The sequence below is a fragment of the Mytilus galloprovincialis genome, chromosome 7 (genome assembly GCF_965363235.1).
Source record: "Mytilus galloprovincialis chromosome 7, xbMytGall1.hap1.1, whole genome shotgun sequence".
NCBI classification, from domain to species: Eukaryota; Metazoa; Mollusca; class Bivalvia; order Mytilida; family Mytilidae; genus Mytilus; species Mytilus galloprovincialis.
Genome location: NC_134844.1, coordinates 7,405,713 through 7,432,497, shown reverse-complemented (window position 1 = coordinate 7,432,497; position 26,785 = coordinate 7,405,713). Strand labels below are relative to the sequence as shown.

The 26,785-nt window shown below is 31.9% G+C and overlaps 1 protein-coding gene across 1 annotated transcript in view; it reads right to left on the bottom strand.

Moving 5' to 3' along the window:
• LOC143082230 (receptor-type tyrosine-protein phosphatase gamma-like) overlaps positions 1-22,362 on the bottom strand; it is a 33,055-nt gene extending 10,693 nt beyond the window's left edge. The window contains exons 1-13 of the mRNA XM_076257814.1: positions 22,138-22,362; positions 18,642-18,929; positions 10,507-10,609; positions 9,884-9,939; positions 8,471-8,688; positions 7,721-7,808; positions 6,601-6,668; positions 6,094-6,130; positions 5,036-5,133; positions 4,108-4,236; positions 2,358-2,506; positions 1,497-1,632; positions 104-253 (exon numbers count right to left, since the gene is read on the bottom strand). Of these exons, the coding sequence (XP_076113929.1) occupies positions 104-253; positions 1,497-1,632; positions 2,358-2,506; positions 4,108-4,236; positions 5,036-5,133; positions 6,094-6,130; positions 6,601-6,668; positions 7,721-7,808; positions 8,471-8,688; positions 9,884-9,893 (1,083 nt within the window). The 5' untranslated portion in view covers positions 9,894-9,939; positions 10,507-10,609; positions 18,642-18,929; positions 22,138-22,362. The remainder of the gene's footprint in view (positions 1-103; positions 254-1,496; positions 1,633-2,357; positions 2,507-4,107; positions 4,237-5,035; positions 5,134-6,093; positions 6,131-6,600; positions 6,669-7,720; positions 7,809-8,470; positions 8,689-9,883; positions 9,940-10,506; positions 10,610-18,641; positions 18,930-22,137) is intronic.
• Positions 22,363-26,785: the final 4,423 nt, after the last annotated feature.

The window sequence follows — 26,785 nt, the reverse complement described above, 5'->3', positions numbered from 1 at the left end:
TTCATTGTTGTATACGCAATATGTCTTTTTAATTACAAACCTGATTATGCATCCAGATACATGTCATATAAACTGTAAATTTTCAAAATTGCTGATTGTGTACCTTATATTCTTTGTTAAGCCTTTGATGATTAAGTGCTTTTTGATCAGTCCGTATACTCTGCCATACTTCACTGAACTCGTCTTTACGAATCTTTGTATCTTTCATAGTGAAAGCCTCAAGAAGGGCATAGTGCAAACACACGTACTGATTCTGTTATAACAAAACATATAGAGAAAACAATATGTAATTAGATTCTAATTTCAAAGAATGAACGATCAGGTTACATTTTAGGTAAGTTGAATTAAAAATAAAAAAAGGATATGTATGTTGACATACAATCTATTAAGATGTAGATGAGACATTACTCTTTAAGGACAAAAAAACTTCTTCTTACATATATGTGGTAGTATTTTAACATATGTCCTTCTTTATTGAGAGCAAACCTGCAAATTATTTACTAAATATGCTTTCTTTTGAGATCCTGAAAGTTATATTTAGAAATGAATATTAGATCGAATATGTCAATTTCAATTAAAAAATAAAGAGAGGTGGTATGATTGCTAATGCGATAACTACCCTCCTAAGTTCACATGAAGTTGATTCAGGTAATAATAAACAAGAATATGACCTTCATCAAGGAGAACAAGGAGTCGCAGCATGAAACAAACTAAAGGGGGTTGTTTGATAGGTGTAAACCAGTCAAAAAAAAATTCATGAAACTGCTCAAAGCATTTTAGTGTTATTATCCGAAAACTGGAAAATCCCCCTTTATATGAAAACTAAGAAATGGAAATCTAAAATTCATAAAATTCGAAAAGAAGGTTTCGTCAATAGATATAAATCATTCATCCGAGTTTCATGAAACTGTTCAAAGCATTTTTGAGCTATAATCCGAAAACCGGAAAATCACCCGATTTGAAATAAAAAAAAACATATTTTAAAAATATATAACATACAATCTATAAACAAAACGATTCAAACAATCAAATCGTAGCTACCAGATAATATAATAGAACTATTACCAGATAAGGACAGAGCCTTTAGTTTACTTAAATAATGAAAAAGTATGATTTTAAGGACAGATACTTGTATGTTTGTACCATACAATAAAATTCTATACAGGTACTGCGTAATGTCTAATTACCTTGTTTCATTTGTCAATGTATTTTAATTTATTGACATGACCGTGGTTACCTGTTACCTTCTTATCCTTCCAGAGTGCCGGAAATCACAACCAGTTTGTAATGGGTTCGTGTTGATCGGTCTTTATTTGTGTTTTGTGAACTGTTGTGTGTCTGTTTGTCGTTTTCATTTTTGAGTCATGGCGTTGTCAGTTTATTTTCGACTAAGAAGTTTGACAACTTTCACCTCTTCTATACAGACTATGGTGCATATAACATTGCGAAACAATATTATAAACGAACTACATAGTTTGAAATATATTATTTCTTACAGAGGTTTGGATCATATTCATTCGACTGTATCTCATTTTCTTCAAAAATTTGAAAATGTCAAGAAATCCTGTAGTACGTCCTTCCTCCAACAGAGCGTCAAGGGCAATGTAGGTTCCTGTTCTCCCAATACCAGCACTGAAAAAGCATCAAACATACCAAATATTTAGTAAAGGATTAAATACTACACTTTTTATGCCCCACCTACGATAGTAGAGGGGCATTATGTTTTCTGGTCTGTGCGTCCGTTCGTCCGTCCGTTCGTTCGTCCGTTCGTCCGTCTGTCTCGCTTCAGGTTAAAGTTTTTGGTCGAGGTAGTTTTTGATGAAGTTGAAGTCCAATCGACTTCAAACTTGGTACACATGTTCCCTATGATATGATCGTTCTAATTTTAATGCCAAATTAGAGATTTTACCCCAATTTCACGGTCCACTGAACATAGAAAATGATAGTGCGAGTGGGGCATTCGTGTACTGAGGACACATTCTTGTTTAATATAAAAAATAAAGATAAAATTATTTACAAGAGCAATGCCAATTTAAATTGGTCAAAAATAAGGACTCATTAGCTGCAAATATACATGGATATTTTGATTTTTTTACAATATGAATTGAGCGAGTAAATGCTTTTACCTATTAAATTATTGTGTATGCTTAAAATGCAAGGATGACCGTTTTTGCGTGTCTGTTAAGGTTGATATGCCTTAGATTAAAAAACAAATAACATAAATAATAACGAATTCTGATGAATATTTAAAACTGAAAGGCCCTTTGTCAAATGCATAAATCAAAAACGCAATTATGTATAAAGAAAAAATCAATGTGCATTTGCATGATTTAACATTTTTCGAAATAAAATTTTACCTGCAATGAACCAACAGAGGTCCTGAATGTCCAGCTTTAGGATCAGATATCACATGTCTATGAAACAGTACAAGATACAATGGATCTGGAGTTCCATGATCTGGCCAAGCTGTGAAATGGTACTGCGTCACATTACGTGTTTTGCCACTCTAACAAATAACAAAAGGCTATACCAATATGTGTTTTTGTGTTATAATAAATACATTTCCACTTTACAGCATCGGCTTTATATGTTATACAGTAACCGTTGTTAGAATTTATAACATTCATTTTGAGTTTGATCGGCCGTCAAAACCGTTACAATGTTTTTATTCTCGCTATCCATGTTATTTTTGTTAGTCTAGGAGATTTAATTCCACCTTTAGAATTTTTTAGAAATTCTTTCAATTCTCTTGTCAGCGACTTCATATTAAAGGGGCACTAGCTACGAGATAAATAAAACATTAAATATATTATTTGTTTTGCTCAATAATTACTGAAAAGCAAATTGTAAAATAATAATCCGTTTTTAGCAGCCAGTATGGTTCCAGTTTTATAAAAAAAAACAACATTAATTATGAATCATTCGCTTGCAAGTGGATAATTCGACCTCATTGAATCCGTATTTATGTGAACTTTAACACCTTAGCTTGAGATGAATAACAGGTGAATTGTATGTGTCAAGTTCTTTAAAGGAACAGATCTAGAATGTCAACATTAAAAGTGAAACAAAGGTAAATCATTTGAATGGCTGATGCGATCCACAAACTATCATTCTTTTACTGGTAAAAACGATGATAATCATTTATTTTTCATAAATAAGATGAAATTAAATAGACCAAGAAAAATCCAACAGCACGAGTTTGCCTAATCTATTTATATCTTTATTTATGTTAACATCGCTTATATGGTCATTGGATGATTTGAGAGGTCAACTCGATAAATAATTAGACAGAGTCTTGACTAAATTACACACGAAACATAGCTACTTTGTTTCATGCCCGTGCTCTGTTAATTGTTTATTTTAGACTGTTAATAGTTTGGATAAATGCTTAACATTGTTCATGTTTTTATAAATAAAATATGAGAATTTGAATAAAATTGGTGAACATGAATTTGACAGCTAGTGCCCCTTTAAAATGATCTCATATTCTTGATCATATCGTATTCATGTATTCAAAAATTGCCCTGTTAGAACTTTGACACAAGGACTTTTTGTATTATAACATGTGAATGAGTCAAGGGAAAGTGTATTTGCTGTCTGTTATTTAGATATAAATATACATGTACTATTGTTTTAAACCAACACAATCATGACCAGTCACTTCATCTCTTGGACTGTTACACGGTTGCTATTTCAGTAGGAATTTCACGCCAATAATTAATATCAATATCAATGCATGTTTATTCTATTAATGGACAATAACATTTGTTAATTTTCAATAGAAACAAGACGGTATGATTGAACGTTTTCTCTCTTATCAGGCTTTATACGGACACGTTTTAGTTAATACAGGTACACGTTTTAGTTGATCATTGTTGATAAATGGACACATTTTATTAATCGTCTTTTGCCTCGCACCTTCATTTAGATACTAGTGTAGAAAAAATTCCGGCAACAGTTGTTACTGGTCTGTTTCCTTGTGACCTTCAGCTTATCATATCCTTGTCTTCAATCCTATATTTCAAGTATCTTGCATATTTATCTTTTTGCAAGGTTGACAGAAAATAAACAACCATGCCTTCATGCCAATAACATTCAATGAAATACCTTTTTGTCTTCAATTGATATTTCTCTTGTGACATATGCTGTTCTTTCCTTTTCAGCATTAAGACGGATGATCAGATTTCCATGGACCATTTGTTTACCACCACAAGGCCAGTATTGTTCACATTTAGTCTATCACGAGGAAAAGGGAAACATATGGTTGTATAAGGTATATCTAAACAGAAAAGGAGCTACTCATGCATACATATATAATAAAATTATTGACTTTTAATGAGTTTGTGATATGACATTAAACATCGGTTAATATCACCATTGTGGGGTTAATAACACAGTATTAACTGAAATTAAAAGTCAACAATTGTTACATTAAATGAGTTTAAACTTTATCCATTTGCTTAAGAAACTTTAAAAACTGCTCCCTATTTTTATTTACTTAATAAATCATCTGGTTTTACTATTCAATGATACATGTTTGTATTGTTTAATGTCTGTCTATGTTTGTTTGTTTTGTTTTTGTTTTGCATTGGTTTGTTTATTTAGTAACAATCCTATTGTTTGAAATTTAAAGTTATAATATTCTTATTTTTAATCTTATTCTCTGCTTTTACAGATGCTATTTTTCATCAGTTATACTATTCAATGAAGTTTACCGTAAAGAAGGAGGATAGACAATAAACACCGAAAGCAAGAAGAAAAATATGGGAATCTACGTGACGTCACAAACCTACGTCGTTGACGTTACATTGCCAAATTTAAATGTCGATACCCCGACGCTGTTCCAAATCGTAGTTTAACCTTTCGTGATTTTTTCCGAGGAGAAAATGAGTTTTTTTCAAAGATGATTTCCTATGATCTTAGCCAATGAGATTAATTTATTATTGGGTAAAACTAGCATATATATGGAAGCCCTGTTTGATCATTTCTTCTTAGTTTAACAACATATTCTGTCATAAAACTACAAACTACGCACCTTTATACCTTCCACTAAATTTGTTACCATGACAATTTGATGAATATTTTCCTGCCATATCATTTTCCAATGATCTGCAACTGTGTTTTTGACTGGACCTGCAAACGAGACATGTTTTTACTATTATTGAGCTATGATTTTTAATAAAAACATAATGTACACTGCAAACTATCAGAACTTTAAGGTTATTGATAGATTGTCTTTCCACTAACTTAGATTGAACGAAAATTTTGGAAGCAACGAACTCTTTTTTTTCGAACAAAGAATTCTCAGTAATCTCCTTGAAACCTTCAACAATTCCCATTTTAAGTCTAAATGATTCGAAATTTGATAAAAAAAAAAAAATGTTAACACACTAATCACGAATATGATACTCATTTGATGTTATTTACGTTTTGATTGTTTTACAAATAATTATGCGAAATGTGTTTATTTTCTAGTTTGTTATTTTATTCAATCTTATCTTTATTCGATTTGTATGTATGTCTGAATAAACTATAAGTTGAATTGTAAAGCTTTATTTATGTGATAAGCACTGTCATCAACGTTGTACAATATATAAATAACATATAGCTGAGGCGGGTGATAGAGCAGATTGGTACCTCGAGAAAACATTTTCAACCGCGGCGAAGCCAAGGTTGACAATGCCTTTTCGAGGGGTTCCAATCTGCTCTATCACCCTCTCAGCTATGTGTTATTTAATTTATTATACTGAATGTTCTGTTATTACTGTCGATTTTTTAAAATTCAAAGTAATAAACTGTGAAATCTTGTACATAACCATCCGTATTTAATAAAGCGCACACTTGATCAAACGTCTCCGTGAAGGGTAATAGAGTATTTGCCATAGGCTAGTGTCGTATTGAATAAAGCGCACACTTGATCAAGCGTTTCTGTGAAGGGTGATAGAGTATTTGTCATAGGATAGAGTCGTATTTAATAAAGCGCACACTTGATCAAGCGTCTCCATGAAGGGTAATAGAGTAAATTGACACCCTCGTATTAACCAATCAAAATCTGGCATTTTGACATGAAGTATAATAATACTAAATATTTACCTTGACTCGCAATATAGCATCTTTCTTTTTCAAACCCCTATAGAGAAGACATATACATCTAATTAAAGTATCTAAAATGTATATGCTAACTTTGAAATGTAAGAAATAATTAAACAGAGGTTAATAGAACAAAACAAACATTTTCAATTTCAATTGAATATACGAATCATAACAATATACGCGACTATTCTGTCTTGAAAAATTAAAACAAGTTTTTTTTATAAAGATATTAGAAGATGTGGTAATGAGTGCCAATGAGAAAACTCTCCTTCCAAGTCACAAATTATAAAAGTACGGTCTTCAACACGGATTATTGGCTCACACCGAACAACAATCTACAAAGAGCATAAAAATGACTAGTTCAAACCATTTAAACGTGAAAACCGACAATCGAATCTATATAAAAAAACGAAAAACGAGACATTCTTATGAACCACATCATCAAACGACAATCAGATTCATAAAAAAGCACATTTTACTATTTAGATTACGTCATATCCTACTTACGTCAATATAGTTTGCGTTAATATAATCAGATCCTCCATCGGATTTCAGTATCACTCTTGTATGGTCATCTACAACATATAAAAGTGGCAACTATTGTATCAATTATAAATCAAACAAAATGTACATTTCACTCTAAGTACTAGAGTTATATTTACTCTTTATTTGTTAAAGTATAAGTGGGGTTGATATCATCACATAAACCAGTACTATCAGTAAAAAGATATCTAACACCTTTAGGTGGGAGCATATTTTAAAAACATGTTTTTCATAAATTCTGAGGTATTTTGCAACGGCCTTGATTTACGGTCAAATGTCTGCAAATTCGGAAAATGGAACAAACACACGTTTCTGAAACAAATATACATATATTCTTTTTGCTGTTAAAATCGTTTAACAGAGACAATTTTATGTGAAATAAAGATAAGATACAATATATTTCATGTAACGATAACAAATTAACCCAAAGCAACTTTGAAACAAGAACAATAGGCAATGAATACTGTAGAAGCATACAATTAACAATTATAAATCAATAGTTGAAAAATTAATTGCAAACGGTTTTATCCTTTCAAAACAAGGGACTGCAGTAATCGGAACACTTGCAATTTTGGGAATAATTTCGCATTGTAAAATGACAATGATTTATTAGTTGTAAGTACTTTCAGATCTGTACTTATTGTCTTTTTTGCTGTGGGTATATATATACATGTGAATACATTGACACGTCCAATATGTCCTTTTGTAACTTGATTTTCCACTATATATCGTTCTGATGAGTTCAGCTCTTTTTTACTGCCTTTCACAGTGTTTTCATATATTGTGACGTTACACATCTATCACCAGTTAGAGGGAGAACTGGACACGCTGCCACATTCTGTTTGTGAATGTTCCAAGTCGGGACCCTCTAAGTCTTAGATTGACGTCAGTTTTAAGATATTATATTTGTTTTTCGTTCATTGTCTTGTGCATAAACCAGGCATTTAGTTTTGTCTTTAGAATTGTGTTACATTTTGTCATTATAGGGCCTTCAATTGATACTTTCAGAATGGGTTTTACAATTGTTGAATGCCGTACGTTGACATGCAGTTGTTAAAGTTGTGTTTAATTTGTTTTCACTTACATGGAAATGTGGTTTTAAATCTGTTTTTCGGCATATTATCCTTTGTCTGTGCATGAGTAGTAGGATGTTCCGCTATGTTCGGTATGCTCTTATAAAATATAAAATTGGAATGAGATTGTAACAATAAATAAAGAATGTTGAACTAATTTCTCTAACGCGATTTATACTTTTCCAGACATGTTGATTTTGTTTATTTAATAACGTGTGAATCGTTTGATCTTAGTTTGCCATTGATTAAAAATCAAAAACGACGTCTATGTTTTTCCCTTTTTTCTAAAATTTCAATTGTGACGTCATTTAAAAGACGACCATGCATGATGGCGTCAATCAAAAGGACCAAACCTTATTGCAGATCATTCGAATATTATTCGAAGTATAATGATTGTCTGCATATTGTCTAGAAATCATCAGAGAAACATATTTGAAAATTTAAATGGGTCGAGTTGATAAAGATCGTATCACACATGATGCAGTGGTATAATCTATATACACCTTATAAGTGTAGTCCAAATACAAATTCAAGATTGTATTCATCAGGTGAACAATACTAATAGGACAGAGAGTAATCAAACTGATTCAATACCATTTCAATGTGATAAGATTCAAATCTAAACCATTTGTCCTGTGTGAATAACACAAAATGGTGCTATCAATATTAACGATGTTAAACTAAGTTTATTTGATCCAAAACTTTTATTTATTATTTCATAAGCATATACAGGAGAACATTAATTAACCATTATGTAATACCTTATATTCTTTTTTAAGTTCTTCATGTCTTTGTCTTTTCTGCATATACGTTTTTAGGTCCTCCACCCTAATACATGTACTAGTTACATCTGATACATTATGGTATTCAGCATCAGCTGCTACTATGGGTCTAGTAGATAAATGACTATCATCGGCTGCTACAGAAGACATCGGCCTACTATTAAAGTGCAGTCCAATTGCACTGTCACCTCGTTCTTCTAGAATGTTAAATTGTAGAAAATCCGAACAATTATTGCATAAAACAAATGGACTCTGTGAGAAAAAAACTAAAGCACTGTAATTTCTGATTATACCCAAGAAATAGTTTCATCATCTTTATATTTCTGACATTGATATTTATTGGCACCGGCAGTAAATTCTACATTTTGTCATGTCGGAACCTTTCTTTCAACTAACTGAACAGCTTGGCTTTTGTTCATTGTAAAATATCCCACGATAGTTGCTTTAATTAACATTGTGATCCCTTGTGTCTAGTTGTCTCATTGAAATCATACATCATTATCTTATTTTATTAGATGTTTTAGATACACAATTCAAATCAAATTTAGATTATGAATGCTCATATTCTTATGACCAATTAAGTGCAATTCATTGTCATACAAGACACCAATTTAATAACACAGGAAGAGTTTCAGTAACCATTATGGGTTGCCTTTTTGATAAAAATATCATTGTGGATATATTTTCATAACGTCACTTATAACATTATATACAAAATAAATTGCAAAAGAGAGGGACAGTCAAAATTCATAGATTGAAAATAAACTGACAACGCCATGGCCACACAAAGTCAAACAGACAAATAATAGTACAGAAGACACAACGTAGAAAACTAAAGGCTAAGCAACACGAACCCCTCCAAAACTGGTGGTGATCGCAGGTGCTCAGGGAAGGGTAACATATACGCATTTCAACGGATAACGTCTCTTCATAATGCGCGAGGACAAAATATTTGAAGATTTGTTGTGTAGAAAGATATAATGCATTCTTTTTCAAAGAAAGTTGCATGTTGAAAACTAGTTCTAGCACATGCAAAAAGTGCCTCCTATGCCTTAAGTCCAATTGTCTTCGGAATTAAGCATTTCACTTGTGTGCAGTTTCTTGAATAATTCGTCTTGCCATTTACGTTTTTAACCATTCCTATGTTATTGTGTTTTTGTGTTTTTTTTTTACTTCTCACAATATTTCAAAAGCATTTTACAACGGTTTTATTCGTTATCTTGTGTTCAAAACGACTTGAAGTACCTAGTAAGTAAAATTAGAAAAAATAATTCTGTACCTTTTAATATACATGTAAATGCTCAACCAGTTTTCCCAATAAAAAAGTGTTTTTGTTCATTTAATTTGTTGTTTTATTTCAATTCTTCGATCAAACTACTATAAACGTTTTACCTCGGTGCATTGAAACTTTAGCTGTACCTCTTTTTGTTGTTCCTGGTTTTTGTTTTCTATAAAATAAACCAAGATATTAAACCTTTTGTTTTTTAATATATTGTCTTCATTAACTGGTTTATGCGTCACAATTTTGATGGTTACATGTACGCCTTTTTTTTAACAAGATACAAAGTGTTTTTTCTTCTTCTGATACCTAAAACTGTTTATATTTGTAAGTAAAAAAATTCATAATAATGCATTTCTTTATAATTATTTATCTAGTACAACCCACCCCTGCTGGTCCTTTACAATAAATCTAGGTTATCGAAATTTCATTTTTTTTATTTGTGATGGAGTTTTATTTGAATTATCCAGCATTCTAATTTCTTAGTACATATTGGAGTTCCAATTCGTACAAGTATAATTTTGAATTCTACCGGATTCAAATTTGTACTGTAAAATATGGTCCTTAATGTCCTCAGACTTAAATGGTTTCAAATGAACCGGATGACGATTATTCGTTTTGTTCTCTACGAAGACTTTCTAGCTTATCTTGTAAAAGAATTTCGTCGACAGGTAAGCAACACGTTTTAGTGCACAGAAAATTCAATAATACTTGTTTAACATTACACAATACAAACCTCCGCCTCCAAATGATTACGGCAACAACGACAACAACAACAAACACGATAGCTACAAGGATTCCAACAACTGCCCCTGCTTGTGAAGTCTGTTTAGCTGGAACTATATTAAAGTGTGATTTACATTTTAGTCTGTTTTTTTATGATATACATTTGACGTGAAACTGTACTTATGTATCCCGTCATACTTTGAACCACACCATTATTTTATTTATTATTATTACTTTTACTGTTAAATCTGGTTTTTGTTATATCTACTTTACGTGAGTCTGCATTTATGTATGCCGTCATACGACAAAATTATTTTTATGTCTACCTGTGCGAATTTCAAACGCGCAATTTTACACCAGTAATGAAAACCTTCTATCATTTATGGGTAGACTTTACATAGATAAATTCAGCCATATTTGACGTGAAACTGTACTTATGTATCCCGTCATACTTTGAACCACACCATTATTTTATTTATTATTTTTACTGTACGTCTGTTTTTTGTTATATCTACTTTACGTGAGTCTGCATTTATGTATGCCGTCATACAACAAAATTATTTTTATGTCTACCTATGCGAATTTCAAACGCGCAATTTTACACCAGTAATGAAAACCTTCTTTCATTTATGGGTAGACTTTACATAGATAAATTCAGCCGTATAAGAAAAGCAAAATGAGAATGTTAAATTTGATGTATGCCTTTTTGTGCTACTTTGTTACATTTGTTGTTTATGTAGTGATATTAAGATGATAACACAATATTGACTGTTGTACCCCTATTTTTGACATTTTTACTCTTTGAGTATGTTTGTTTTGTTCATGCATCGTTGACAATGTAATGGAATTTGATGCGACTGTCATACAAGTGAGAGGTTTAGCTAGCTATAAAACCAGGTTCAATCCACCATTTTCTACATTAGAAAATGCCTGTACCAAGTCAGGAATATGACAGTTGTTATCCATTCGTTTGATGTGTTTGGACTTTTGATTTTGCCTTTTGATTTTTGATTTTCCTTTTTGAATTTTCCTCGGAGTTCAGTATTTTTGTGTTTTTACTTTTTTATAGTCTGACTATAAACACAAAATTGGCATCTTGTTGAAATAAAAATACAAAGGTCCCAATTTTGGTCTTGCAAAAGAAGATTGAAATACAATTAATTCCGTGTGTTTGGATCTATGTACACTTTGTTTTAGAAAAATTACCCTGAAACTAGGTAAGCCAGAAAATGTTGCAAGATCACCTTCACTAGTAATACAAGAAGGCGATCTCGATGGACACAAGTGTATACGTGGTGGTAGATAGGGAGAAGTGTAAAGCCTGAATTTTCCATGCATATATTGTTATGATATTGTAATTATTATGTTTATTTATGTTGGCCTAATTTGTGTTGTATGGCCTGATAGTTGTTTACCAAATAATCTTATAACTGTGCAGTTTATGAATGATTGGAACTTTCTAGAATGATCCTTATAAAATATGCGTAATTTAAACTTCTACGTTATTCCAGAAACTTCCGTTGTAACTTTCCAGGATTTTCCACAATGTTCCATTATAGAGTGTTCTAGAATTTTCCATGACAACACTATATATACAGACACTAAAGTTAAACTCTTATAATTAAGCTTGGACATAGACATTGATAGACATTAGTATTCACAGCATTTGGATTGACACTTTTATTCTACAAACAACATCATACTGGATTGTGACATTAGTAGTGAACGTAATATTCAAATTGGATTCCGAAAGATTTCCGGATACAGATAAAGATAACAGATTGGACTCATATTTTGACAGTTAAGTTAACAGTAATATTTGTGTAATACCTTTTGTTAGGGATTGCTCAGTACAGATCAAGTGCTTATCATCCAGAATCTCAAGGTGCCTTAGAACGTTTTCATCAAACATTGAAGAACATGATTAGAACTTTTTGTCTTCAATTTGACAGAGACTGGGATGATGGAGTTCACTTTCTACTTTTTGCGGTTCGAGAGGCTGTTCAAGAATCCCTTGGATTTAGTCCCTTTGAGTTGGTATTTGGTCATACTGTAAGGGGACCGTTAAAATTGATTAAGGAAAAGTGGCTTACTGAACATACTGACTTGAATCTTTTAGACTATGTATCTAGATTTAAAGAAAAATTGTATACTGCTTGTCAAATTGCTCAGAAAAACTTAAAAAATGTACAGAGCAAGATGAAAATATGGTATGATAAAGATGCCAGGGACACAGTTTTTGAGCCTGGTGATAGGGTACTTGTATTTTTGCCAGTCCCTGTACATCCTTTACAGGCTAAATATTGTGGTCCTTATACAATAGAGAGTAAAATCAATGATTTGAATTATATTGTAAAAACTCCAGGTCGGCGTAAACAAAACAGAGTGTGTCATATTAATATGTTAAAACCATATTTTGAGCGTACTAATGTTCTATGTGATAGTAAACCAGTTGCCACTTTAGGCATGGTTAAATTTGAGAACAATCATGACAAACCAGATGTAATTGAACCAATTTTTAGTTGTAAAACTATGGAAGAGACAGTTAGATTGAAAAATTCAGAAATTTTGTCAAATTTAGATTCAAAACTTGCACATCTGTCTTTTGATCGTAGAGAAGAAATAAAAACTTTGGTATTTTCTTTTAAAAATCTTTTTCCAGATGTGCCAAACAAAACCACTGCCGTTTGTCATGATGTTGATGTCGGAGATGCTTGTCCAATTAAGCAACATCCTTACAGGCTCAATCCACTCAAACTTGAAGTTATGAGAAAAGAAATTAAATATATGCTTGACAATGATATTATTGAGCCGAGTAACAGTGAATGGAGCTCTCCTTGTCTCCTTGTGCCAAAACCAGATAAAACTTTTCGTTTCGTGACTGATTTCAGAAAAGTAAATTCAGTCTCAAAATCTGATTCCTATCCGATTCAAAGGATAGACGATTGTATTGACAATATTGGTCAAGCAAAATTTGTGAGCAAATTTGATTTATTGAAAGGTTATTGGCAAGTTCCATTGACACAGAGAGCTCGTGAAATATCAGCTTTTGTTACACCAGATGGCTTATTTCAATATACTGTAATGCCGTTTTGCATGAAAAGTGCACCAGCTACATTTCAAAGAATGATCAATAATGTTATAAAAGATTTAGACTGTTGTTATGCTTATATTGATGATCTTATTGTATGTAGTGATAGCTGGGAACAGCATTTAAAACATTTGTATGATACTTTTGATAGATTGTCAAAATCAAATTTGACTGTTAATCTTGGTAAAAGTGAATTTTGTCAGGCCACTGTTGATTATTTAGGGCATACAGTTGGCCAAGGTCAAGTAAAACCTATTATGGCTAAAGTGGGAGCTATTTCCAAATTTCCATCTCCTACAAATAGAAAGCAACTTATGAGATATTTAGGCATGACTGGATTTTACAGAAAATTTTGTTCAAATTTTGCTACTGTTGTTCAACCATTGACTCATCTTTTACGGAAAGATTCTAAATTTATCTGGAGTGAAAATTGTCAAAAAGCTTTTGAAAATAGCAAATCACTTTTAATTAATAGTCCAGTTCTGATTACTCCAGACTTTGAAAAACAATTTAAACTTGCCGTTGATGCAAGCGATGTAGGAATAGGAGCTGTTTTATATCAAGAGACAGATGATAATGTTGAAAAACCTATATCATATTTTTCTAAGAAATTAGATAAACATCAGAAAAATTATTCAACTATTGAAAAAGAGTGTTTTGCAATGTTGTCAGCACTTCAACATTTTGATGTATATTTGAATCCCACTGTATATCCTATTCTTGTTTATACTGATCATAATCCTCTCACCTTCATGCATAAAATGAGAAACAAGAATCAGAGGTTGACTAGGTGGAGTTTATTGTTACAGGAATATGATGTAATTGTAAAACATATTCAGGGTAAAGATAATGTAATAGCTGATGCTTTATCTAGAGCTTATAAAATCACTTTGTATATATTATGTATTTTTGTTCATATTGTTCATGATAGGTTTTTGTTACACTAAAACTTCTTTTAAGGGGGGAGGTGTTATGATATTGTAATTATTATGTTTATTTATGTTGGCCTAATTTGTGTTGTATGGCCTGATAGTTGTTTACCAAATAATCTTATAACTGTGCAGTTTATGAATGATTGGAACTTTCTAGAATGATCCTTATAAAAGATGCGTAATTTAAACTTCTACGTTATTCCAGAAACTTCCGTTGTAACTTTCCAGGATTTTCCACAATGTTCCATTATAGAGTGTTCTAGAATTTTCCATGACAACACTATATATACAGACACTAAAGTTAAACTCTTATAATTAAACTTGGACATAGACATTGATAGACATTAGTATTCACAGCATTTGGATTGACACTTTTATTCTACAAACAACATCATACTGGATTGTGACATTAGTAGTGAACGTAATATTCAAATTGGATTCCGAAAGATTTCCGGATACAGATAAAGATAACAGATTGGACTCATATTTTGACAGTTAAGTTAACAGTAATATTTGTGTAATACCTTTTGTTAGGGATTGCTCAGTACAGATCAAGTGCTTATCATCCAGAATCTCAAGGTGCCTTAGAACGTTTTCATCAAACATTGAAGAACATGATTAGAACTTTTTGTCTTCAATTTGACAGAGACTGGGATGATGGAGTTCACTTTCTACTTTTTGCGGTTCGAGAGGCTGTTCAAGAATCCCTTGGATTTAGTCCCTTTGAGTTGGTATTTGGTCATACTGTAAGGGGACCGTTAAAATTGATTAAGGAAAAGTGGCTTACTGAACATACTGACTTGAATCTTTTAGACTATGTATCTAGATTTAAAGAAAAATTGTATACTGCTTGTCAAATTGCTCAGAAAAACTTAAAAAATGTACAGAGCAAGATGAAAATATGGTATGATAAAGATGCCAGGGACACAGTTTTTGAGCCTGGTGATAGGGTTCTTGTATTTTTGCCAGTCCCTGTACATCCTTTACAGGCTAAATATTGTGGTCCTTATACAATAGAGAGTAAAATCAATGATTTGAATTATATTGTAAAAACTCCAGGTCGGCGTAAACAAAACAGAGTGTGTCATATTAATATGTTAAAACCATATTTTGAGCGTACTAATGTTCTATGTGATAGTAAACCAGTTGCCACTTTAGGCATGGTTAAATTTGAGAACAATCATGACAAACCAGATGTAATTGAACCAATTTTTAGTTGTAAAACTATGGAAGAGACAGTTAGATTGAAAAATTCAGAAATTTTGTCAAATTTAGATTCAAAACTTGCACATCTGTCTTTTGATCGTAGAGAAGAAATAAAAACTTTGGTATTTTCTTTTAAAAATCTTTTTCCAGATGTGCCAAACAAAACCACTGCTGTTTGTCATGATGTTGATGTCGGAGATGCTTGTCCAATTAAGCAACATCCTTACAGGCTCAATCCACTCAAACTTGAAGTTATGAGAAAAGAAATTAAATATATGCTTGACAATGATATTATTGAGCCGAGTAACAGTGAATGGAGCTCTCCTTGTCTCCTTGTGCCAAAACCAGATAAAACTTTTCGTTTCGTGACTGATTTCAGAAAAGTAAATTCAGTCTCAAAATCTGATTCCTATCCGATTCAAAGGATAGACGATTGTATTGACAATATTGGTCAAGCAAAATTTGTGAGCAAATTTGATTTATTGAAAGGTTATTGGCAAGTTCCATTGACACAGAGAGCTCGTGAAATATCAGCTTTTGTTACACCAGATGGCTTATTTCAATATACTGTAATGCCGTTTTGCATGAAAAGTGCACCAGCTACATTTCAAAGAATGATCAATAATGTTATAAAAGATTTAGACTGTTGTTATGCTTATATTGATGATCTTATTGTATGTAGTGATAGCTGGGAACAGCATTTAAAACATTTGTATGATACTTTTGATAGATTGTCAAAATCAAATTTGACTGTTAATCTTGGTAAAAGTGAATTTTGTCGGGCCACTGTTGATTATTTAGGGCATACAGTTGGCCAAGGTCAAGTAAAACCTATTATGGCTAAAGTGGGAGCTATTTCCAAATTTCCACCTCCTACAAATAGAAAGCAACTTATGAGATATTTAGGCATGACTGGATTTTACAGAAAATTTTGTTCAAATTTTGCTACTGTTGTTCAACCATTGACTCATCTTTTACGGAAAGATTCTAAATTTATCTGGAGTGAAAATTGTCAAAAAGCTTTTGAAAATAGCAAATCACTTTTAATTAATAGTCCAGTTCTGATTACTCCAGACTTTGAAAAACAATTTAAACTTGCCGTTGATGCAAGCGATGTAGGAATAGGAGCTGTTTTATATCAAGAGACAGATGATAATGTTGAAAAACCTATATCATATTTTTCTAAGAAATTAGATAAACATCAGAAAAATTATTCAACTATTGAAAAAGAGTGTTTTGCAATGTTGTCAGCACTTCAACATTTTGATGTATATTTGAATCCCACCGTATATCCTATTCTTGTTTATACTGATCATAATCCTCTCACCTTCATGCATAAAATGAGAAACAAGAATCAGAGGTTGACTAGGTGGAGTTTATTGTTACAGGAATATGATGTAATTGTAAAACATATTCAGGGTAAAGATAATGTAATAGCTGATGCTTTATCTAGAGCTTATAAAATCACTTTGTATATATTATGTATTTTTGTTCATATTGTTCATGATAAGTTTTTGTTACACTAAAACTTCTTTTAAGGGGGGAGGTGTTATGATATTGTAATTATTATGTTTATTTATGTTGGCCTAATTTGTGTTGTATGGCCTGATAGTTGTTTACCAAATAATCTTATAACTGTGCAGTTTATGAATGATTGGAACTTTCTAGAATGATCCTTATAAAAGATGCGTAATTTAAACTTCTACGTTATTCCAGAAACTTCCGTTGTAACTTTCCAGGATTTTCCACAATGTTCCATTATAGAGTGTTCTAGAATTTTCCATGACAACACTATATATACAGACACTAAAGTTAAACTCTTATAATTAAACTTGGACATAGACATTGATAGACATTAGTATTCACAGCATTTGGATTGACACTTTTATTCTACAAACAACATCATACTGGATTGTGACATTAGTAGTGAACGTAATATTCAAATTGGATTCCGAAAGATTTCCGGATACAGATAAAGATAACAGATTGGACTCATATTTTGACAGTTAAGTTAACAGTAATATTTGTGTAATACCTTTTGTAAACTTTTGTATATTAAATATTGTTAAATTTTACTATTGATTTGTGTCTTTTGTTGGCTACAATTTAAAGGCGATTTCTGGCCGTAACAATATCAGTCAGATAAAACAATGGGTCTTTCATAGTTATTAGCCTTGTGAATTTAGTCAAAATGTTATGGACATATGGCATATAACAATCAAGAGTATTTTCAATATAGAGATTTATAAATTTTTGGTGACTGTTGTTTTTTTTCTAGTCCTTATCTTAACTTTTGTTGTCCTGCAAACTTTGAATGACAAAAATGACATAATGCTATGTTGGCTACCCGTGTTTGCCTCTCACGTTCTATCTCTTCTATGTCTCAAAAGAAAATGTTAACTCTTGGCCTCCGATTTATAAGTCTAAACATTTTATAATTCGTCGTTAAGTACATCAAAACCTAATAAATCACATCATTAGAGTTTTAACCGGTTTAAAAATATCTGAAAAAATGGATTAAATACATGCAAGTCTTTAAAAATTTGAATCACACATTATACTCAGAGTTGTCTGCCTTAAAGGTAAGTTTTTATATTAGGTTTGGTATAACTATTTATAAAATTATCTGTTTTGAATGCCTTTCAACTTAAATATTGACTTTCACTTCAAGCTATTCTTAACATTGACGTGAGCGGCACTTTTAAGTCTAATGTAGACGATAGACAAATCCAGTGTCTGGTATATCAAAGTATAACATAATACACTTGACCTTACTGCTTTTCTGCTTTACAACCTGTTTTAGTGCACATTGATTGAAACAAATAGGTTTGAATTAAGGTAACTAGACTAAAATGATGCTTACAATACCATTTTAACATGTTGGATTTGCATACCTCTTAAGTTAGATTTGCATACCTCTTATGAGAAGTTGTAGTGGTTTACTGTATCCAGTACCTAAGTTATTGGACACTGAACAGATATAAGTCCCGGAATCACTCTTTCCAGTATCATAGATAACTAATGAAGGAAATGCAATGGTACTTCCATTATATTTCGTTGTCCTATAGGCAGAAATGTTGACACCATTCCTTGTCCAATAAACATTTGTCGGTGTTGGATAGGAGTCATGAGAACAAGGAAGTACTGTTTTACCTCCTTGATTAACCTCAACCTTTTCCCTGGTCGTAAAAACTAATGCTATGTCTGAAATGTTAAAGCTGATTATTTCCATGTCAGATATTTTTTTAGTAAACTTTAAGAAAACATGTTATCAGCGTATTCATTGTATTTACACAAGGACAGAAGTGGTACAATATAAATACACACACAATTAAAAGGTTTAATTATATGAACCTGACTACTGCTGGAAATCTCAACACCACATTAACACAATGGACCATCATGCAATATCCATGATAAACATTTGTTGGTGAGATAGGCAAAATAAGTACAACATCTCATACATTTGTCCCTTTAAAAATTACAAATACGTTGATCCTTTTTATATACAATTTCGAAATGTGGAATGAGTGCAAATAAAACAGCTATAGTTAATGTCCCACTTAAACCATTACCCTATAAACAATTACACCAATCCCGTCCTTTTTTTCAAATGGCTCATACATGATTTGAAGAATTCAATATTGACAAGGGTGTAACGTGTTAAGAGTTATTGAAATTTTCGATATACTTTTTTCAAAATCCTACAATAAATTTAAAACAACACACCATTCCTTATGTACGATACACTATTCCAAAATACCAAACAACATTTCGCTTTGTTTCGTACACCTTGTATGTCTACAACAATTACCATTACATGAATGTATTATCGATATTGTTCGGCATACTTGAGATTTTTCTGTGTGGTTTGATCTAGATTATCGTCTTTTTTAGGTGTTGAGCTCTCACTTTTGTCTTTTATTCTCATATGCAATATATATATATGTAGGACTCTAAAGTGCGATGGTCACGCTAAAGTGCGATGGTCTACGCTAAAGTACGATGGCGTATCACGCTAAAGTGCGATGGGTGTTTGTTCGCTAAAGTATGATGGTTTATCACGCTAAAGTGCGATGGACTAAAAGGGTAATGTTAAAGGGATTAAAGTATAAAGAACACGGATTTAAAAAATAGTCTTCTTGCGAAAGCTAGTACAAGGTTTTATGACATATTTGATAGGCTTTATAATTACCGGTAGGCTTAAGTGATCATTGTTTTAAATTAAGAAGAACGACCATGTAATAATTGCTAAAATGGTAATTTAGGTGTGACAAAAATCTATATATCCTGTATATGTTTTTTTTTAATCAGGCCGGTATCACATATTTGGATAATTGGTGTAGCTTGCCGTTCACACAGTCTATCACTAATGTGAACATCTCCTCTCAAAGTCGTCATTGTAAATTACAAATACAAAATTCGTTCTAATTTTTTAGCAGACAAGTTATGATTTACGCATGGAAATATGACGTACCTTTATTTTACCGACTTTAATTTTCATTAAAATCGACAATAATTGAACGGGGACGGCAAAGTAAACTGCAACATAAACAATGATTTCAATGTATCCGTTAGCTTCAAATAGAAACAGGATAAAGGATACTTATGCGTATACTTTTGTATCTGTATAGTAAGATGGTCGACTGCAGGACAAAAGTCCTTTTTCTAGCACCGAAAAAACCCACATTTGCTTCAGCCGACAAAACACGGTTATCATGTAGTAAATCATGGACGTTTGCTTTAAAGTTGTTAATCAAATATTCTACATTTATCTTTCGGCATGTTCATTTTTTGTTTGTATAAAACACTGTTAACGTCATAATCCATAGTACGTTTATTACGTCTATACTTTCGCGGGCCATCGCACTTTAGCGTGTGTAGGCATCGTACTTTAGCGTAGACCATCGCACTTTAGCGTGACCATCGTACTTTAGCGTCCCCATCGCACTTTAGAGTCCTATATATATATATATATATATATATATATATATATATATATATATATATATATATATATATATATATATATATATATATATATATATATATATGATTTAACCTTAGATGAGAATGAAATATCTTACAATAATTATGGCACCCTCAACGGAAATGGGGTGACATTTCGTTATCATGGCACCCTCAACGGAGTTTGGGTGACATATTGTTATTTTACGTTTCCTTTTTTTCTTAATATTATTATTCTTCTTCCATTTTTTTTGTTCAGCTAATATCTCGGAATTATATAAACTAACTGTCATGGAATTAACCCATAATGTTAACCAGCATGTGCAGATTTGCTATCGGGGTATGGCTTCACAAGATAGCTGCCGTTGCTATTGAAACTGGTGAAATGCGATAAATTAAAAAAAAATCAAAATGCTCCAATCTTTTTAAAACGTTACAAAAATGTCAATTGGCATGTGAAGATGTGCTCTTTGACTTTGGAGATTTAAAAATGCAAATTCTAAATTTTTCATTATAAGACCTAGCTGGATGAAACTTTATGGTAATGTTCCTTGGTATGCCCAGATGTTTTGGCAATATTAGGAAATTCCAAAATGGCCGCCATTGTCAATGAAACAGGGAGAAAGTTTAATATTGGCCCTATGGGAAATCTTATTTAAGCTGCATTTTCTGCAAAAATATTAGATCAAACCTTCTACAACTTAATGGATACTTAACATGACATGTCCCAAAGTGGCTCCTATCTTTGGAATTTTGGAAATGGTACCCGTTACCATGGAAATAGCAAAAATCTCAAAATTTTCAAAATGCTCTAAAATTAAAGAAACTTGACAACAATGTTAATAGACATCTGTAGATGCGGTCTTTGACTTTGGAATTTTCAAAATGGCTGCCGCTCACCTGGCAATGGGGAAGGGTGCCATCCGTTATTGCTAGCAATTACAAATCTAGTTATTTATATTCTTCAACACTTTTTGTCCACGCTGTTTCTCGGAATTGAATGGACCAATCTTGATGGAATTGTGCTATCATGTTGACCACCATGCGAAGTTGTGCATCTAACTTTGGAATGAGCAAGATGGAGACCGTTTCCATGGAAATAGAAAAAAAATGCGAAAATATGGAAAATACCCTAAACTTAATGAAACTTTACATAAATGTCGATTGGCATGTTCAGACTTTCCATTTGACTTTGGAATTTTTAAAATGGCTGCCGTTACCATGGAAACAGCCAAAATGTCCAAAACTTCAAAATGCTCCAAACTTACTGACATTTTACAAACATGTTGATAGACATATGTAAATGCAATATTAATGACTTTAAAATTTGCTAAATGGCTGCCGTTACCCTGGCAATGGGGAAACGAGGTTGGCATCCGTTATTGCTAGCAATTACAAATCTAATTCTACATATATTTGATAGTTTAATCCTGAAGTGTTTTACCTTTGACATCAAGCTGTAGAATGCTGCTCGTTGCAGTAATGGTTTTCAAACTTGTTTCACATGTATAATTTCCTTTATCTGAACGAGTTATGCGATTGATTTTCAGTGATAGTTTGTTAACTCCTTCTAGTTGTTCACCATTCTGTCGCCATATAACCCTACTTCCACCAGACACTTTACATTCTATTGTAACTGAATCATTTGCAGTTTTGATTAATTTACTTCTGTTTCCTTGAATTGTGGCAGCTGGAATTGATATACAAAGTCAAGTTATAAGTAAATGATACGCAAGTGATCAGCAAAACAGTCATAGTATGTAGCCACTAATTCTGACCCAACTGGTCAAACAGAACATTTAAAAGAAAGAAACACATATTATAAACAAAATAATGCTGATACAAAGCTGTTACCATGTCAATAAGTTTGAAATTTCGGTAATGTGGGAATTAAATGAAACCTTAAAGGACCACTATAAAATCCTTTTTCAAATGTTTTCTTGAAAAGTAAAACAAACACATGAACATTATAAAATTGAAATAGAATATTTGCCTATATACGCAAATCAGAAGTACTTATTATGGAACATTCTAGCTGTGTTGATGACCCATTGTTGACCATGGGCTGTTTTCTGCTCTTTTGTCGAGTGGTTGTGTCTTAGGCACATTCCCCATTTCTACTTTCAATTTATTACGTATTCGGTTTTAGTTTGTTACCCCGATTTTGTTTTTTGTCCCTGGATTTATGAGTTTTGAACAGCGGTACTACTGTTGCCTTTATGTATTCCTTATTTTTACTAATACTTGAAAGTCATTTTGTGTACATGTATGAATAAATTATTTTTAGCAAAGTAACCAATTTCATTTATTTACCTATGGTTGTTTGTTTGTATTACTGTGATAGAAAAGTATCATAATTTTATGCACTGTCTTATTCATTCATAGATTCTAAATAAGAACAATGGAGGAGTTTGAATATACATGCCTTCTTTTCAGTTTCGAGGAACAAAACTAGCTAAAACACGCCATAATAATTTAATAGACATGTTTCTGGGCATTTCAATGCCCAGAAGCCTTTCAGTGATTTGTCTCAATTTATGAGTTGACCACATGAAGTTCTATGAATTAATTTACTGATGGTGTATAAAGTTGCAAATTTGATAAAAAAAAAAAAAAAAAAAAAAAGCGACGAAAGCAACACACATCAAGAAACAGTATAATATATTGTAAATGATCCCGGATTAATTTTTCTTAGCATGAAGAAGTCAATTTCAAATCCTTTGATAGGATGAACAAATTCCAATATAGCGAGTAAAAGAATGAAGGACTACTACAATGTGTAAATTAAACGAAGTAATTTTATAAGATATAGAAATATGTTGTTTATTTTAAAATGTTGATTTAAAAAATCGCAAGCTAATGATAAAACAGAGAATCACAATTAACATTAAGGAAAGACTTACAAATTACTTTCAGCACGGTAAAACTCGAATGGTTTCCATATGTATTTTTGACAAAAAGTGTATAGTTCCCTGCATCCTTCACTTCGACATTTCTAATAATGAGGTCTGGGTTACTTTGTTCTCCAATTGTCTGACGAATACTGTTATATATATTATTTCTCCCCTGTCTCCAAGTTATTGTAGAACCCGGTGGAGAATTTTTTACTACTACATCAATCGTCACGTTATCTCCTTCTGTGAGGACATAGAAATCCTTGCTTATACTAATTAATGGCGGATCTATACAAAAAAAAATATTAACTGATTTTCGGACTTAAATATTATATCAATCTTGAAAATCGATAAAAAAAATCCAATCCAATTCCTGATTAGATACACTTAACTTAACGATAAAACGTTTGGTTTTGATTTTTACCGATTAGATTGATTGATTTTTGTCAAGCTTAAACTTATATCCATCTATACATGATTGGCAAAATAAGTAACAAATAATTATAATAGTGTTTTTTAGCAGAAATGCTTGACACCTGTAATTATCTCAATACATGTGACATCAGTAGAAATGATGAATTTTCTGTTTTGCTAGCTTAGAATTTTCTGTTTTGCTAGCTTAGAACTTTATTCGGATAACCAATCTCGTGCACATATTATTAAAGTTGGTCAATATTACAAATAGGTTCATCATTCGTGAACGTAATTCAACATGCAGAAATCTTATTTGTTCAGGTATTTTACATCAAATTTTTTATGGGAATATATTTTTCAAAGCACAAATATATCGGCATTCCCATCAAAACTAACCAAACCTTTCAACAGATTTATTCAGAAGGGATATAGTTATTGTCAGGTCATTATGAATGACATATTTTGGTATTAGTATTGATTCACTTATAGGGTGTTTGAATCGGAAATAAATACATTTATTCTAAAACCAGTTGTTGACATGCTTCGGGTTATGTTCTTCTCATATATTTCATAATAGTATTATACTAGACCCTCAAGGCAGGGATTATGATTAATTTCCTATGACGGAGACATAATCTGTCAATCACTTTAAATAAATATACAAATACAAATGTTTGTCAAGATTAAGATTTATCGAGTCTGTAAATTGTTTTGGATAAACTTAAGTAAACACCATTCTACCTGATGGCCTCTTCAAACAGTAGCTACACTTAAACAATAGAGAAAAAAACCCAGTACAGTTGAAGGTAAACTACAACTACATGTAAATGAACACCTAGTACATGTGCATCATGCTTTTTGAATGCGCTATGACTACATTATATATTTCCATGAATTTCTTCTCACGGGTTTGGTGTCTAGAAAGACGATACAAGTATATTCTTAATGCAAAATCCTTTCCGACAAAAAGATAGCGATGTCAAATATAGTGATTGTGTTGTTTCAAACTTTAGATTAAATTCAAATCTATTTTCAAATGTTTTCCAATGCAGTGTAGGCATCGAAATTTTTTTAGTAATATCAGCTAATAAAAGCAAGATTCATATATATTTTTAAATGTAATCCTCTCCTATTACTTTCGTTATCCTTTTGGATTTCATTTCTCACAAAGCGAAAGAGAAAGAACTTGAAAAACACACGAAGCTTGATGACAGGTACACGTTGTAAAAATAGGTTAACTATATCGAATGCACCGCAGTCGATTTTATTTCATTATACATTATAAGAAATAATGAATGTGCAGACATGAAGAGATAACCTTCCCCTCTTGCATCCTCCTTGAAAAAGACATTTATTGGTAACCCGGTACGGACATGATGAATACCTCGACCCCTTTTTCCGTTTTTGTTTTCCAGCAAGGCACGCGTCGCTCATTTGTTAATGTATTTGCGTATGTCTGTCCTTTTTTCATGTTAAGTACCGTTATAAGTTTTTGTTACTCGATTTTCCTTTGCCAATAACGGTAACTTAAGTCTTTCTTTTATTTTCGTAAGTGTACATAATTTTTTTTGTGCTTAAAATATTTTTATTGTATTCAATCTATTTTGCTTTTGAGATCGTAGGTGTTTGACACTTTTCTTGAATACTTTGGAAAGAAACAACTGTAATTCGTTTTTTTACGTAATATATAGTAAAACGATATTTATCAACGTCTCCCCAGTTTTCACTCAATTCCATGCAGGAACGGGTAACTTTAATTTTCAAATTTATATACTATATGAAGCTAGTATCACCATTACAAAATGTCTATTAACATACTTTAACAGACATATACGATTAAATCTCGCACCTACGTAATTGAATTGCTAGGGGACTATATTGTTTTCTAAAAAAATGAACCCGATCAATACGAATCAAGTGCGAATCGGAGCGACATTGATTTCTTTAACCTGTGGTAACGGGTTTCTTATTTCTGTTTCCTATATTTACTGTCGATGATATGCAAAGTTTTGTATCATATGCCTACGCAGGCAAATAAAAGGCGACACCAGAAGATTATAAAATCTATTGTAGACCCTAGTATATGAAGCAAGTTCTCGGCTTGCACTTTATACACGGGATAATTTTAAAGTTGGTAATCAAATACATAATTAACTATTTTTTTCAAAGGAAGAATCTATGACTTCCACATTAACAGATAGTAAACTATCTACTTCAGATAAACAATTTCTCCTAATTATTATAATAAAATGATGTTATTTGTAGTGCCCGTATTGCAGCATGATCTATCAAGCTTAAGAAGCATCAGGTTATTCTTTTTACATTTTTATTATAGCTGCAAATGGTGTAAGGAAGAATCAGAGCACCACATATGTCCATTTTGCTATCCATAGACACACTAGGATATACCTAAAACACAACACATTGTCAATCAAATTGATGCTTAATAAAGGCAACAGTAGTATACCGCTGTTCAAATGTCATCAAACGATTAAGAGGAACCAAATGCGGATAAACCTGAAGAAACACATTAACTTTAAGAGGAAAACAAAGGAACAACAGGAACACTGATATACAACAAACGCCAAAAAAAAGAGAAAAAAGTCAAAATCACAAAAATAATAAACTCTGAGGAAAATTCAAAACGGAAATTCCTTAATCGAATGGCGCAAAATCAAAAGCTTAATCACATCAAACGAAAAAGGAAATTCACAAAAATACTGAACTCCGAGGAAAATTCAAAACGGAAAGTCCCTAATCAAATGGCAAAATCAAAAACCTAAA